Raw genomic sequence first — 17,291 nt, forward strand, 5'->3', positions numbered from 1 at the left:
ACCAGTCCTCATCTCTGCTTAAGACCAGAGGCCTAAGGTGACATTAGCTGTCAAAGTCATGACACACTTGAATCTTTGACTCAACTGTGTAAGTTTGTTGCATGGTGGAAGAAGAATATGTGTTCTAGAAAAAAATGACATCTCTGGTTCTGCTAGTATATGGGATCCCAATTGCAGAGGGGTATTTGTTTATGTCGACACCAAGTAAGTTGGTACAGGAACAAGATGCATTCTGATTGATCGTATCTAAAAGGAAAGTAGTGACAGTCCAATCAATGATGGACTGCGATCATCACCTCCTTCACCTAATTTTCTGAGGGAAACTCTGAATGGAAATATTGATCAGCTGGAAAAGTGGAATTTATACATTAAAATGGTTTCCATTTCTTATTCATACTCATTCCCATTTACTTCCTGTCAAAAGTGACCTGTGTGTGTGTTTTCCAGCCCACGTGGAGAATGAAGAACAATACACTCAGGCCCTGGAGAGGTTTGGAGAAAACTGTGTGTACAGAGATGATCCCGATCTGGGTTCAGCCTTCCTCAAGTTTTCTGTCTTTACCAAGGAGCTCACTGCGCTTTTCAAAAACTTGGTGAGTCTACACTGAATGTATAATGTGTTTTTGCGAATGTGTGTAATATTTATGGAGTGGCTAGAGCTGGGAGACAGGAGGGTCCCCTGGGACAAAGAAAGATTTCCGTCCTGTCCCTAACAGTCTCAACCCTCCTGAGTTAGTGTGTGTGTTCCCTAACACACATACTGAGTCCATGGTGACTCCAGCTGGAACATAAAGTCCTTGGGAGGTACTGGCTCTAATTTACCATTGAAAGAGCCAAAGAGCTGCAGAAACACCAAATATCTGCTGGCTGCATTTCATCCTCTTCCCCAAGCCAGGTTTGTATTAAGGCCAAAGCTTTATTAAAAAAAAAAAAAAAAAAAATCCATCATGAGAGGTCCATTACTACCCTGTGGACACTGAAACTTTGTACTCCTGTTATTTCAACACCTTTTACAGGAGAACTGTGAGCCACCAGCTCAGGTGAATGTGAAGATATAATCTCTGAAAGTTCCAGCGTTTTAATATCTGTGGCTTTACACGCAGAGGCAAAACTACACATGGCTTTATATTTTATATCATAAATTATGTGAACACTGAATTTTAGTCATAGGGCACAAGACAGACATGGCCAAGGATAATAAACTCATTAACCCTGATTGCTTTACTAATTGATACTTCCTGATGTGATTCCACACTTTGTCTTGTATTTAATGTATTTAGTGTCATTTACTCAAGTTAAGAGCAGAAGACAAACATACCCATGCGTTGCAGTAAAAACATTGCATTTCTCTGACTTTCAAGTCTTCTGTAGGCTCAGATCTTTTGGTGCAACCATTTGGCTCTTACTCATATCTTTCTTCATCCTCCTCCAGTTCCAAAACATGAACAACATCATCACCTTTCCTCTGGACAGCCTGCTCAAAGGAGACCTGAAGGGAGTCAAAGGGGTAAGAAAACAAAACGGCATGGTCCTGTTTTTCTCTACCACTGAGCAGGAAGTGTTAAATGTGTGAGCTGAATTGTCAGTGCTGCAGACACATTTTGGCCCAGGACGCACAAGTGGGTGGTTTGTGTGTCGGCCGGCTGAAATGAACCTTTACAGACCCTTGTCTAGTCTTTTTGGTTCTATAATACTATTAGGACTCATTACTGTCCGTGGTGGTCTGTGACCTTTCACTCTGGAGGCACATGATTGGCTGCAGCTTTCACGGAGGTATGATGTGATTAAGCCGGAACTCTAATGAGGCCGGTTGCCACAGAAATGGCAGTTGTCCTCATGACCCTTGGCCACTTGGTTGTCTCGACCCCCAAAGTGTTTGTCCTATTTTGTCTTTTCTGTTGCTCTTTTGTTGGTCTCTCAAGTGCAGTGACTTCTTTTTAATCTCTGTTGGCTTTTCCCTTCCATTTCCTCTGTCTTTTTGTCTCTTGACTCCATCACTATCCACTCCCCTTTCCCCTTTCTTCTTTACTCTGGACTCATCACCCACCCCTTCCCACTGGCAGCCAGTCACATCTGTAATACTTAGCCACTTATTGCTCATTAGCCCTTGGATGATTCTCATTACCTCAGTGACATGGGGCTAATGAGCTGCTGGCTGTTGCTGACGTGCACACACTTGCACATTCATAAATGTCACCACTGTTGTTACGTCAGTAAACATCAGAAGTCAGGCTCCCAGAGGGAGGAGCAAGGACGAAAATAGAGAAAGGGTTATGCAAATTAAAAGTGATGGATTATTTCTTTTTGTACTTTGCAGCTACATCTTCTCTCCCAACCTGTTACTCCCTCCACTGCCTGAGGCCTTTCTCTCGTCTCTCACATGCCCTTCATCATCTTCTTTCTCCTCTGTCATTATCCTGCTCCTTCACTCCTGTCTTCTCTCAGGGGAAGTACCTGTTAAGAAGGGGGGGAGGAAGAAGTCCAGATGTGCATGACAGACTGTTTAGACTGCAAGGAGAGACTATGATGAAGTAATGGTTTGATGTAAATGTTGTAAAAGAGTAAGAGAGATGTATTTAAAAGATTATAGAAGTCTCTCTAGGTAAATTTGTCTCAGTCTTTGTGACAAATGTATGTTTCATGATCCACAAATAAAAGTCATGTTTGATGAAGGCCTAATTTCACTTACAGTCGTCACAGTACTTTCAGGAGTATTTATGGCATATTCCTCAAAATGTCATCCTTAAAATTTCATTTAGAGCGAATAGGGCAATCTGGCATCTTAAAAAGCTCCACAGTAACTGCTTCTGTGTGTCAGCTACAAGTCAGTCTTTTCATTTGATTAAACTCTGGACTTAATGGCTTTCTGGAAGCTTCCTACGAGCTTGTTACTATTCAACCTGTGCTGTCTTTGGCATTGAGTGCAATGAACTAACCCTGAGGGAGGGAGGCAAACACTAATGGCCCTGTGATTAGGGGGCTACTACCTAGCAACCTGTCATTGCTGTTACTCAGCCATAATCTGACTGTTTTCCACTTTAGCTACCACTAAAACCATCTGTGAACAGAGCACGTTTGTGATATCACAAGTAAAAAGATGTTTTTCTCTCTCCATCAGTTTTCATCTTCTCATTTCCATACTTCATGGAGTGTTGTGATGTACTGTAGGACACAACAGATCAATTGTTTCTCTGTTGACTAAAGATTAGCAGTAGAAGCAAAAAGGGCTGGGTGGGGTCCCTGGAAGACCCAGAAGTATTATTGCTGAAGATAAACACCCGTAGTCAGTGGAAAAAGGAAAGTGCTGAGTCCACAGGATCGTTCTGCTAACAGCGGACTTTCTGAGTGTACGGTAGCATGATGTCATGCCTGCAGCGGATACCCCTCATCCTCTGCTTATTGACCAGTCTGTGTGTCTAACCCACCATGAGTCATATCAGCTTTTTACTATTCACACACAGCATCTGGATTGTTACTGTAGCATCGACTGTGTTTGTGTAAGTAAGGCGTGTGTCAGAGGTCCCGATGCTTTAATGCCCTGACAGTGGACCGTGAACTCCTGAAACCAATTGTGCATGCTTGCTGTTTGAGATTTTAGACAAGAATACATCACCTATAAAGGTCATGTACATAATCTGTTATCATTAACAGCATCAATAGTGAAGGAACCAAGCAGCAATGAGGATCAGTTTACCCATTTTTACTTCTGGGGTTCTTTGCAGGTAGAAATAACTGTGAGACAGGCCAACAACATGGTATTAACAAATTACATAATTAAACTTCAAAATGTAAATACAGTTTATAAGGCGACTTATGAAATATGGGAGTCTGCTATTTTCTATCTACTTTCTGCCAAAGAAGTACTACTGTGTTCTCTGGATTAGAGCTGAATGAAGTGGAGTCCCAGTAAATGCCCATCACCTTCTTCCCAATTTCCTAAGTACATAATATAAGATTATATAAACTAAAAACAGTGACTGATTGGAGTGCATTGTCTTATTTGCAGTGTCTCTTGGTCAAGTCACATAAAAACAACTTGATCACTTTTTTTGCTGTAAGCTAATACTATGACTAGACATGACTTGATCCCACTAGAGTAGCATTGATCCAAGCTTACATCTGTTTAAACAGGAGCTGGCCGGGCAGCACATTTAGGAACGCAGTGGGAAAAAGGTGTTAGGAATGTGTAACAGGAACTATGGTTTTAGATTTGTGGTAGTTGGTAGTAAGAGGTGATAAGCGAAAGGAGGTTGTTGTCAAGGGCACGACATTCCTCCGTCCTTTAGATTCAGTCAGATTGGGTGCTAAGTGCTCTCTTCTCTCTCAGGGAGTGCTTTGGCCTATTCTGCTCTGCCCGTCCCTGCCCACTGATGCCTGTGTCTGGTATTTTTAGCCATTGTTACCATTTTTCTCCTCTCTGGCCCTGACATTTCCTTCCGCTTGCCCTCTCTTTTCTCTCTGGCGTGCTTTTGACCTGCAGTTTGTTCTTTTAGCAGCTTCCTCCTTTGCTATGACTTTTCTTTTCAAAGGCTCATTTTTCCACTTTGGTTTCTTTTTTTTTTTTTTTGTTTTTCTATTTCTATGGTCTTTTATACGCTGTTTCCTCTGGTTGTTACTGCCCTGGAGCTGCCTGGGTGAATGGCTGAGTGATTGTTGACTTGGCCCAGTGAATCAGACTGCGATCCTTTGGGCTGACAGGTTGAGCCTGCCACTCCTCTGCTCTTGAAGTAGAGATGAACAGTCCTCTCTGCAGCTCAAACAGTGGCGCCATAGATAGAAAGATAGAAACTGTCTGTTAAGCTGGGCAGCAATGCAGGTGCTTTTCACCTTTTATTGAACAAAATGCTCAGTAAGGCCGACAGGAGGGCTGCTCAAACCTGTAGAGCCGAAATGTCATCATTCATATTCTGATTTCGCTGCCAGGTGCTTACTGTAGTTTCTTTGGATTTAATCACAAGGTGAGCAGTTGAATTAAATGCAATATTTGATTTTTTTTATTGTTTGTTTTTGTTGCTTGCTGTTGAGCAGATTTTTCTTGGCATTCTAGTTCTGGTAGTGGTAACAAATAATGCTGATGATTTATGTTTTTTTTTTTTTTTTTTTTTAGGGAGTTACAAAACCACTTACTTTTGATTTTTGTCTCTCCTAATTGCTGTTTAATCAGCACCACAAAGCTCAGGATGTTGGTTAATCAAGCATTTCACTCTAGCAGCTGTTGAAAGCACGCCAGTGACCAGAGGAATCACATTATAAATGCCGAAAACAGTAGCAATGTACTTCCCAAAAATCTGTTGACTTTTGCTTGATATTTAACATGCCGACATGACAGTGGTGTCAATTTCCTCATCTGAGGATCTCTCAGCAGGAAAATGAATGTCTTTCTTCCATAATGTTGAACTGTTCCATGCATTGCTTGTTCAATAAATTGTGAAGAAAAGGGTCACTCATTCCTTTTAGTTGTTTTCAAAACCAAATGCACCCACTGTGACGTAAAACGGAGAAAAGCAAATCCTTACATTCTTACACTGATGTTAAGTCATCAATTAGAAAATTAGTTGAGACTTTAAATTTATTTATTTATTTTTTTTACTTTAGAATTCCACATCGGGGAAACAATCCACCATTTCGAAGCTGCTCTCGTTTGATCATCTCATGCAGAGTTTGATGCCAAGGATTTTTGATTTTGGGCTCTTAAAGAACTTTGTTAAAATGTAAAATTGAAAGTTCATGGTTGAACAATATTACCACAATTACTGTTGTGTAGCTGTTCAAGAGTCTTTGATCTCAGTTTCCATTGAATGATATTAAACTTTCTTCTTTGTTGTTTTTCACAGGATTTAAAAAAGCCTTTTGACAAAGCGTGGAAAGACTACGAAACAAAAGTGTAAGAGACAAATCACACTGTGTCTAACAAACTGCTCTTTTTTATGTACATTTTCACTGAGACATTCAATGGTTGTATTTAATTGGTTAAGATTCAGCAATGCTTGAAACCATCTGATTACATAGTCATCATTAGTCATAATTTATAGTTTACTTTTGTCAAACTGAGCCATATCTGTGAGGCAAATACCTGACACTGTAATGTGTACTTGTCTGTAGGTGTCATGTCTGTATGACTTGTCTTGACTAACCGCTCTTCCCTTCTAATCACCCTCCCTGATTATCTGTCAACACATTGCTGATAATGTGAATAGCCGCCCTGACTGTTGCCTCTCCACCTCCACACTGACACTTCATTTTGATTGTGCATGCAGACTACACAACTGTTTATAGCAATTTCATATATCTTACAAGCTGCAAAGGACATTCTTTACTGAAAGGGTAACACATCTCCTTTCCAAACTGTTTTTATCAGACAGTACAGACTTTGTACTGACATCAAGAGTTTAGCCGGATGTGACAGTTTTTTTTTTTTGCTCCACCCCAACGTATTCGTATGATTTGACTCTATTGATGGCAATCCGAGGCCATCAATAGAGTCCAGTTTTCTGCCTGATTGGAAAAGCCATTCTTCCTTATCAGTGATCCTTAAGTCATCTCAGAGCTCTCCCATGTCTCCTGTTACACAACCAGTGTGAAATGAAATTATTCTTTAAACATTTTTTTATAAATTTTATATATATATATATATATATAAAATTAGGGAATTTCTGACTTCCCTAATTTGATTTTAGAGCTATCTGCATCTGACACCTGAGCTGGCCTTTTGTTTTCGGTCTACAGAGTGGAGATCATCTCAATTTGAAGGCTGTTAAGAAAGAGAGTGCATCATGTAAATCCAGAACACATAGAGGAAAAACTATAAAGCCCTCTATCTTTTTTTGGTGAATCACTCCCTAAAGTGACAGGAATGAAAGTGAGTGGAATCTCAGCCTCATCTTCAGCTGAACAGCCGTCAGTTTGGCTGGCAGCCAAACAGCCTGGCTAACAAGTGTCTCTATTAGCTGCAGCCCTGATGATGCTGTAACATTGTCAGGGCTGAAGATTAATGTGCTGACAAAGGCCAGCAGTGTCCTTACAATGAAATCAAATTTGGCACATTCACACTGGCTAAATAGCAAATTTACTACCAGAACTAAAAGCTGTCTGAACTTGTTGTTGTCCTTCAAGTTGTGCATGTTAGTTGTCAAAACACAGTGACGGGAAAAAGATAAAAAAAAAAACAAAAAACAAAAACCCAAACACACACTTTTTTAATTTTCACTGATTTAGGAAACCTTCTTCAGTTGTGTTTTTTCCAAGCATTACTTCCAATGTTTTCTGGCCCAGTGCTGCTGGCACTAGTACAATTAAACAAACAAGCATCAAGTTAAAGACAGTTTGCTCACAGAACAATGACATATTACAAAACCTTTGAGAGCATGCCAAATTTTGTTTTATGTCTTGCAGACTGACCCAGAACGATGAATATTAACAATACAACTGAAGCTCATTGTGGAGACTTTAGTTTGAAACAAAAATTAGGACAAAGTGTGCAGTCAAATAAACAAGTCAACACAGAGCTCTTTTCTTAAGGGACACTAGAATATTTACTATGCAGTCGGAAGAAACAAAATCTTTCTTTTCTTGGTGGTGTGACATTGTCGGATGTTGTTGGAAGTAATTACTCTTTTTATGAAATTATTTGTGTCTGAAGTTGTACTGAGCCTAGTTAGAGTGAAGTCTGTCTAGATCCACATGAATCAGCCTGAACAGCTCTCAAACAGCCAGTGTCATACTGCTGTCGTTGCTCTGTTAGAACAAACTGCTGCATCCTTTTTGCGGAGCATATGTTGTCAGAAAAACAGCATATAAAAAAGAATGCCCTTTTGCATGGACTGGTGCATCCCCTCCTGTGTCATTTCCTGATTGTTTATGGGAGACGCCATATGTCCGTCTGTGAAAAATCAGCCCACAGTACTGACTGTCAGGCAATGCGGCATGGATTAGAGGTCTCCCCGTTCATTAGCTTGTATCGTCCCTACATCCAAATTTGCCCTTCAAAACACTAAACCAGTGTTTACATAACCAAATAACTGGTGCACATTCATCATAGACAAAACCAAATATGTTGATGTCTGAGTTAAATCTTTCTCACTGGCTGACACCTGCTGACCAATTTCCTCCCTGGTTTATCTTTTGTTTGCATCACTGGAAAAAAATATAAATGTGTTATCCACGTTATTTGCGTTTCTTATCAAATTTAGTGGACTGTTTACCTGAATGGTTCCTTCTCCTCTGTGCAGTTGGTTTAATGCTCTGCCTCAGTATGAAGCAGAGTGTGGTTAGGGACACCTGAATTTTTTTTCTTCTGCCGTAACTTTATTGGCTGCCATTTACTTTTTTGTCTTTACTACTTTACTTTACTTTTTGTCAGCTCCTCTGACATCTTCCAGACAGCACTAGGGCTGATTTTACACAATGTCAGCCATTTTGTGTGTTATTGCTTCTGTCATGAATGTGCATTGCACTCTTTGATTCCTGTGGATAATTTTCCGGCAGCACCAAGATAGAGAAGGAGAAGAAAGAGCATGCAAGGCAGCATGGAATGATCAGGACGGAAATTAGTGGGGCAGAAATAGCTGAGGAGATGGAGAAGGAGAGGAGATTTTTCCAGCTGCAGATGTGTGAGGTAAGTTAGGCAACTAATTATTTAATAATTACTAATTATTACTTATATTAATAATTTTATTAATAATAATAAATAATAATATTAATAATAATTAATTGCATACAACCCACCCCCCCCCCCAAAAAAAAAAAAAAAAAGAAAAAGAAAAATACAAATAATTATATTGATACAAAATAATTAGTTCTACTAAAACAAGTCATGAAAAATCAAATGTACACATCAGGACCATATAAAAATTATTCAGTTTTAGTACATTTGTGCACTTTACTTTAATTAATCTTCACTTGAAAGCTGCAGCTCTTTACTTTGAACTGTCGGGATATGGGATGAAAGGGGTGTATATGTGCAAGATGGAGCCTCCCCTGACTGAACCTGACCTGATACTGTCTCATTTGATCTGTATTCAACATCTTTACAGTATCTTCTCAAAGTCAACGAGATCAAAATCAAGAAGGGGGTGGACCTGCTGCAGAACCTCATCAAGTACTTCCATGCACAGTGCAAGTAAGACATCCATGCACAACACCTAATTTCATAGCTTTTGGCTTTATTTTAGTGCTTAGAAAATGTAAGTTGAGAGGATAAAAATATGATGTGCTGCTTGTTTAGTTTCTTTCAGGATGGTCTTAAAGCTGTGGACAACCTGAAGCCTTCCATAGAGAAACTGGCCACAGATCTGCACACAGTGAGAACCAAGACTTCCCTGTTTCCTTTACTCTCACATTTTTTCCCCTCTCTGATTCACACATTTCCTCCTTTCTTCTCCCCACCACCCCATTCTTCTCCTCTCTTTTCTTTTCCACCTTCACAACAGATAAAGCAGGTCCAGGATGAGGAGAGGAAGCAGCTGACTCAGTTACGAGACGTCCTCAAGTCAGCGCTACAGGTGGAGCAGAAAGAGGTAACAGACACAAATGTATGTGTGTACACACACAGTGCTGCCAGTCAAGTATCATCCGTTAATCTTCTTCAATCCTAAATATGTGTTTGTTAACAGTGAGGTTGCGGTTTGTTCAATCAATTTCTTTCTGCAAAGTTAATAGGGAAGCTACGCTCAAAAACTCACACTCGTTTTTGCATTTTGAATTTCACAGTTGTTACTAATACAAAACCAAACCACAGTTGGGGTCTATACTAAATTGAGCAACAGATTCATATTTCTTTTGAAAAAAGGTCTATTTGATTTCACATTTGTTTCATTCGCATATTGCTATTTTAAAAAAATTTGATTGAAAGTGATCTTGAAGCGAAACTCACCCTTAAGCTTCATTAAATATGCTGCAAACTCCAGCAGCAGCTTCTGGTTTCACCTAAAGATTGTGTTCTTCTCTCCTTTGCTGCCTCCTTCTTTTGTGAAACAAGTCCAGGAGAGTAAGTGAATTTCTTGGAAAAAAAAAAGAACTTTTCCTGCAGTTGTTTGCATCCTGTGCTGTTGGTGTCATTTTAGTTGTAGTGCTAGATCAGTGGTTTGTCTTTGTCTTTTAACCTGCTTTAGATGTATTGTTTGTTCAAATGCACCATTTCCATGTTTCATCAGTTTGACTTTAGTTTTAAAGTTGAATCAAAATGACTTGTCAGTGTGAAATCTTTGAGCTGGTGAGCTACACTCCTGCTCCTCCAACATTATCCTGTACACCAATAAAATCCTTCATATTGACCATCAAACGTTATCATTTCTGCTTCCCATATTTCCAGACAGAAAATTACTACTGAAATGAAAATATCATATTTGAGGTAGCTGTTGTTAAATTCCATGTCATATATATATTAGCTGGGACTTTGTCTTTAATACTGCATCTAGGTTCATTCAAATGTGATTTAATGAGCCTTCTGATCATTTCAAAATTGAAAAAAATGTCTTCCAGCTGTAACAAAGTCCTATTTCAAAGGTGTAAAAGCTCTTTTTCTTTACTTTCCCTCGAGTATTTAAGTTCACTCAGGCTCCGAACAGCTATTGTTATTCATACTCGCTTTGAAATCCTCAGAGGAGCAAAAGAAGCAGAGCATAAATCAGGGCCAAGTGCAACAGCTGTTTTTGTGTTATTGAATTATTTGTGTAACAGCATAGCTTTTTTTGTTTGTTTGTGTTTCTATGTATTTTTCCAGGATTCACAGGTGCGGCAGAGCACCACCTACAGTCTGCACCAGCCACAGGGCAACAAGGAGCATGGCACAGAGCGCAACGGGTACCTCTACAAGAAAAGTGATGGGTACGCTTTTTAAAAATGTCTTAAGGTCAGATGGGGATCAGTGGGGAAATCATGAGTGGTTTAAACTGCCACTAATGATTGCTGATGTTTTTGAATAATTTGCCCATAACTTTACTATAGATGAAATAAATTGTTGAAAATAAAGATATTTTGGTTACTTTTGAAAGTTGGCATGAGTGTTCATTTTTGGTGGGAATCCCACACATTTTGAAAATATTATGTAATGCTTTTCTATGAATTCCCTGAGTCCACTGTGCACTGATCATGTGGCATACTTATCACCATCCGTTGTGTGTTGCAGGCTGAGGAAAGTTTGGCAAAAGAGGAAGTGCATGGCAAAGAATGGATACCTCGCCATCTCACATGGCACAGTAAGCAAATGGTCTCTTTCTTTTCCCTCTCCTGGAATGTGAAAACCTAGCCGACTCAACACGGGATCAGAATGGATGCTCTGATTAAACCCCATGCACATGAAAACATACACATGCATGCACAGCTGTGAGCTGACCTCTTCACATGCATCATTCACTCTTTGCCACCTAACCCACATTAGTTTTAGGGGTCCAAGATGTCCCTCGCTGGTTCTTGTATTCCCCCATTTGCCATGAATACATTAACAGCAAGGGGCAGGTCTCAGGCAGAGTTCAGAAGTTAGCATTCCTCTCACATCGCTGCCTCAGCTCAGTCTCACTGAACGTCATTTGTTCCCATATAAAGATTTAACTCTGGCCAGAGAGTTGACTCCTTTCGCCAACACAGAGCAGTTTATCAAATGTTTCATTTGGCCCCAGAAGCAGTCAGATATGGTTAAACACAACACTTACACATCTAAGTTGGTGCTTTTCTCCGCCCTCCTTTCCTCTCTGTGCTTTGTCTCTTTCACTCTGGCAGGCAAACCGACCGCCAGCCAAACTCAACCTGCTCACCTGTCAGGTGAAACACAATCCTGAAGAGAAGAGGAGCTTTGACCTCATATCGCGTAAGTTCATCACCTTTTTAATCCCTTTTCCTACTTTTCTTCTCAGTTTTTGTTTTTACTCTCCATTAATGGAATATTTTCCTTTTTTTTATTATTATTATTTTTTTTCTTTTCCCCTCTGTGGTTGTTTTTCTCAAATGCCTGAATTTAAATAGGTCAGTTCTCGTAGACAGCAGTAGGCATTGGCTGGACTTCCATGGCTTAACTATTTAGCCCTTAAGATAAATGTATAATAATAACAATAATGATAATAATAATAGTTGTTATCATTATTATCATAATTATTATTAATAATAATATATAAATTAATAAACCCTTAAAACCTATAACCTATAAAACCTATCTGAATTTTGAAATAAGAGCAAAAAGAATTTTGTTGATTTCTTCTCAGGACTTCAGCCTCCATCTGACCTCTCAGTGGGATTTTTTTTTTTAATGACTTAATTTGTCTCATCTCCACTCCTCTGTGATTAATGCTCTCCTCCCACTCTCTCTGCTGCCACTGCTCTGTTTTAGATGACAGAACGTATCACTTTCAGGCCGAGGATGACCAGGACTGCCAGATGTAAGTCCCTGTTCTTTCCTTCCCTTTTGATGGGGGGTGTTCAGGCATGTGCCTAAGTGCATCCTGTTTACCACCTCGAACACTTTCCACACAGACGCTTGGTCTTGTCTTTGCCTCCTCCACACCTCCTGCTTTTCACTTTCACTCCTATTTTTTTCTTTTATTCCATTCTACTGCCCCCATCCCCACCTCTCATCCTTCCTTTTCCCCCTCCTGCTCTTCTCCACTTTTTATTACTGTAATTCCAGTCTTACTCACATCTCCTGTGCCAACCCTTTCGTCTGATCTTGTCTTCCCTCTTGCAGCTGGATCTCGGTGCTGCAGAACAGTAAGGAGGAAGCATTGAATCAGGCCTTTAAAGGGGACCAGCATGTTGGTGAAAACAACATTGTGCAGGAGCTTACCAAGGCGATCCTTGGAGAAGTCAAGAGGATGACGGGAAATGACGTGTGCTGCGACTGCGGAGCACCCAGTGAGTGGCAAAGATAGATGGAAAAACTCTGACTTCTCAAAAAGCCTGACAACACAAAATAAAGACTGATTCTATGATTTATTTTTTTTTATTATTTATTACTATCACCAACAACAATTAATCGATTTAGAGACAGATTTAGACAGTGACAATTGATTGTTCTAATAGTTGTATAGTCAGTCACACAATAATTGCATGAAAGAGCAACCAGAACATCTTAGACATCCCACATTTCAAGAACTAGCAGCCAAGTTAATGTAAGAAAATAACTTAATTCATTAAAAGCATGCTTACTTGGCCCCATACCGAGATTAGATGCTAGGAAATGAGATTACAAAATTTTCCAAATTTACCACCAAATCTTCAGCTATATCCTGGAAGGATTTTTTTTAATTGTGTATGTATATCACTGTGTCTGGGTATTAGTTTAATAAGTACAACAAAGATTTTATTTATGATTAGAAATCATGGGCATAGAGAAATATTGCACAAGGCACTTCTTCCCTCTATGTTTGAGAGCAAAATGCCAGAACATTCTGAAGATCAACAGCCTCTTCAGACTACAGGGACATACCGGGCCTGCAGCAGGAAATCCAGGTCATCACAGACTCCAAATCCTCAACACATGTCAGTGAAACTGACCTCCTTCCATTCAGACCAGCTAAATGACTCCTATGGATGTCGTGAAGCCCTTGACAGCATACCTGCACTGAAAAGCCTGTCACAGCTCACTGAGCAGGTTCACCTCAGGAAAGACCAGACAGCATACTTGATGATTACTCAAGGACTGTGCAAGAGACTCCAAACAGGAATCTGTGCCAAACTGCTGCTCCCAGATGCTTGAAGTCTGCTCCATCCCCTAATGACTTCAGCTCTGCTCTGTTGCACTGATGCAAATTATAATTATCATGGCGATGCTGGTCATGCGCCTAACCCTTAAACCCCTGTTGGTCCACCATTCATACAAGTTACATCTGTCCTGCACCTGTCCCTAAAACCACCTGGAAAACAAGAAAGCTCAAATCAGCATTAGGAATGTTGGGTCCTGCCATTTTCTTGCTGGAAGGCTGCAGGTGGTCAGGACAGGAAAGGGAATCAGCAGCACCTCACATCATCAAGTTCAAACAACATTACAAAGGCAGTCTCATGATAAACAAAAATGAAACACGCGGCTACTGCATTGCTTTGCAGTTAACCCTAAACATTGTTAGTATCACTGGAGCAACAGCAAAGAACTGTTTAGAAAAAATAAGATAAAATAAGGCCATTGATATATGCACTGCAGTTAAAATCAAAGACAAAGAAACAAATGTCCCTAGTTTGGAAATAATGAAATGAAAAATAATGAAATAATGAAGACATTATTTTACCTGAAGGTGAAGATGTGCTTTTTATATTCAAATCAATATTTCTCAAATTCATGTTTCATACTAATATTTCTTAAGCCCCATAAAATGTGTGCACATCACACTGCTCTATATCACATTTGCATATACACAAAAACACAGTGTATGTAGGTCAGACTTAACGTTTGGTTTGGTCACTTTCCTTGACATTGTCAGCCACGTGACTGTAAACCCTTCAGGCAGTGATTAAATTTCAAAAGCCCATCGCTTTCCAAAAGGAAACATCAGAGTTGGCTCACAAGCTGCAGAAATGACTTTTTACTCTTCTGCTGAAGGACAGTGTGTCAGCCATACTAATTTCTCTGTATTTTCCCCTTCTCTTCTTCCCTGTCTGTCTCTCAGACCCAACATGGCTGTCCACAAACTTGGGCATCCTCACCTGTATTGAATGTTCAGGGATCCACAGGGAGCTGGGAGTCCACTACTCCAGGATCCAGTCGCTTACTCTAGATGTACTCAGCACCTCAGAGCTCTTGGTAAATAACTGCTTTCTGTCCTCTCGCTGAATCACTTCATGTCCCCTGTTTTTCTCAAAGCATTTTGTTATATTGATTCCTCCATGCGATCATTTTTGGATATTTTAGGCAGGATAAAATTGAAAGAGATAAGCAAAACGGTAATGAGGAGGAAAGAGGAAGAGTAAATCAGAACAGGAGGTAGAAGTGGAGAGAAAGGAGGTTACACTTTTAGCCTCCTTTGACTCTTCTTAGACCTCTGTAAGTGTCCACACTCAGAATAGCTGAGATTTTGTTTGGCTTTCTAATCATGGTTTGGTTAAGAGATTTAATGCTTGTGGGATGATTGGGATTAAATAAATTAAATGCTTGCAATCTTGATTGCTCAGTGTTAAGACATCATCTTGGTAGCCACAACCAAAAGGGTGTTGTGCAATTTCTAAAGCTCCACACACACAGTCTACACTGCATATGATAGATGAGTGAGTTGAACCAGAGCTAGTTTTAATTTGTGTGTCCGTGGATGTGTGTCCTCCACAGCTGGCCAAGAATGTGGGGAATGCCGGATTTAATGAAATCATGGAGGCTTGTTTAAATGCTGAAAATGTGGTGAAACCCAACCCAGCCAGTGACATGTAAGTTACCCCTCCAACTCCCCTCCACACACCACATCACTCCCTCTCCCACCCCCCCATTATCCTCCACCTCCCCCACCAAGCCAGCTGAAAACTGGGGACACCGTACTGATCAGGTTCTCTCAATCTGATAGCTAATCATTTTTAACTGTATGATAGGAAAATAAGCAGTTCTATCTGTACTTAATGAGGCTGCTTGTCAGTGATGGTATGGCTAAGATGAAATAATTAGGTATAATTTTTCTGCTTGCCTCATCATCATCGTCATTATTTATACATCATACTCACTCATGGATCTCAATGTCATGACTAAAGCAGTGCACATCTGGTCAAATTGCATCCATGTGTCACATGTCTATCAAAGGGTAGACATAACAAAGAGGAGCATTTAGCCGTGGTTGTGTTTGCTGTTCTGCACCTGTTTGACACATGATCCATTTTACAGGACTTCTATTCATTTTTCTTCAAAAAGATTTTAGGGAGAAAACACAATTATTCAACTTGAAAAAACGGTTCTGTCACTTTGTTTCATTTATGAAAAGATCCACCATATTAGGTAATAGACTTCAGATGTATTTTGATACTTTTTCCATTTAATTTAATGAATTTGATCAATTATTGAATTCCATTCATCACCAAGATGTAAAAATCCAAATTTTGGACAGGACACAGTCTGATCTACCAGCTGTAACTGAACACCTCCCTCTCTCTCTCCATCACCAGGCAGGCGAGGAAGGATTTCATTACAGCTAAATACACAGAGAAGCGATTTGCCAGGAAGAAATGTCCCGATGCAACGTCGCGCCTCCACACGCTGTGCGATGCTGTGAAGGCTCGAGACATTTTCTCCCTCATCCAGGTCTACGCTGAAGGAGTGGACCTCATGGAGCCCATTCCTCTGGCCAATGGACATGTCAGTACACAAAATACATACATCATTTTTAAAGTTTATTCCAAATGGTTTTCGCTACACAGCATTGGCATTGGCATTGGCATAGGCATGTTTATTGCTTGTTTTCAATTAATTTATTTTAAACCCTTTTTCCAAGACTCTCCTCCAGTGTTTCACACCTCCTGGAGTTTCATGCCAATATTTCTTTTGATTTCAGGAACAAGGGGAGACAGCCCTTCATCTCGCAGTCAGACTGGTAGATAGAACATCTCTTCACATTGTTGACTTCCTCACTCAAAACAGGTAAACAAAGCAAAAACACAACACCGGAGACCCATGTGTTTGTTCTCCAGTTCAGATATTTTTACTGGTAGAAAGCGATATACACTGCAGAGTTTTACAGAAAATATTGGATAGAACATCGTAAAAAAGAGATTTTAGTGGCTGAATCACAAGGAATTAACACTTTTAATTGATAGTCAACATCAGATGTTTGCATCTTGAAAGAAGTCATTAAAATTAGCTTTCTCTTCATCATCTTGCTCTCTTTTAGATTGATTGATTGATTTATTCTAATGTTTTTTCACTCCTTTTATAGAGTGGTTTTCTGATACATACAGTCAGGGTAAAACTTTAGAAGTTGTAAAAAACATTTTGTTTTTTTACAACTTCTAAAGGAAGTCTGGAAAGAGTTAGTTAGATTTTTCTTCCTGGAGAATATTGCATATTCAATATAGGGCCTAGGCAGTAGAAAGTAAGGTTTTACTTAATGCCTTCTCTCTCTCTCTGTATCCTCTAACAGCTTGAATCTGGATAAGCAGACAGCCAAAGGCAGCACAGCGCTACACTACTGCTGTCTGACCGACAACAGTGAGTGTCTGAAACTACTTCTGCGGGGAAAGGCCTCTATAGAGATCGGTAAGGAAACACAGCAGCAGTGGACAGGATCATCATGGTGCCTTCACTGTCTACCCTTTCCTCCTCTCTTTTTGTTTGTCACAGTTGTATTCAGTTGCACAGTTTATCATAAATCCAACATTGACCTAATAGTAGCAATTTTTAT

The 17,291-nt window shown here is 39.9% G+C and overlaps 1 protein-coding gene across 1 annotated transcript in view; it reads left to right on the top strand.

Moving 5' to 3' along the window:
* Nucleotides 1-17,291, top strand: part of asap2a (ArfGAP with SH3 domain, ankyrin repeat and PH domain 2a) — a 46,458-nt gene that overhangs the window by 23,018 nt on the left and 6,149 nt on the right. Inside the window, exons 3-19 of the mRNA XM_029493701.1 lie at nt 448-593; nt 1,433-1,507; nt 5,835-5,884; nt 8,485-8,614; nt 9,033-9,118; nt 9,224-9,299; nt 9,429-9,515; nt 10,721-10,824; nt 11,126-11,195; nt 11,716-11,803; nt 12,320-12,368; nt 12,674-12,840; nt 14,589-14,722; nt 15,242-15,336; nt 16,060-16,249; nt 16,446-16,531; nt 17,031-17,146. Of these exons, the coding sequence (XP_029349561.1) occupies nt 448-593; nt 1,433-1,507; nt 5,835-5,884; nt 8,485-8,614; nt 9,033-9,118; nt 9,224-9,299; nt 9,429-9,515; nt 10,721-10,824; nt 11,126-11,195; nt 11,716-11,803; nt 12,320-12,368; nt 12,674-12,840; nt 14,589-14,722; nt 15,242-15,336; nt 16,060-16,249; nt 16,446-16,531; nt 17,031-17,146 (1,749 nt within the window). The remainder of the gene's footprint in view (nt 1-447; nt 594-1,432; nt 1,508-5,834; nt 5,885-8,484; nt 8,615-9,032; nt 9,119-9,223; nt 9,300-9,428; nt 9,516-10,720; nt 10,825-11,125; nt 11,196-11,715; nt 11,804-12,319; nt 12,369-12,673; nt 12,841-14,588; nt 14,723-15,241; nt 15,337-16,059; nt 16,250-16,445; nt 16,532-17,030; nt 17,147-17,291) is intronic.

The sequence above is a fragment of the Echeneis naucrates genome, chromosome 22 (genome assembly GCF_900963305.1).
Source record: "Echeneis naucrates chromosome 22, fEcheNa1.1, whole genome shotgun sequence".
Classification (NCBI taxonomy): Eukaryota; Metazoa; Chordata; class Actinopteri; order Carangiformes; family Echeneidae; genus Echeneis; species Echeneis naucrates.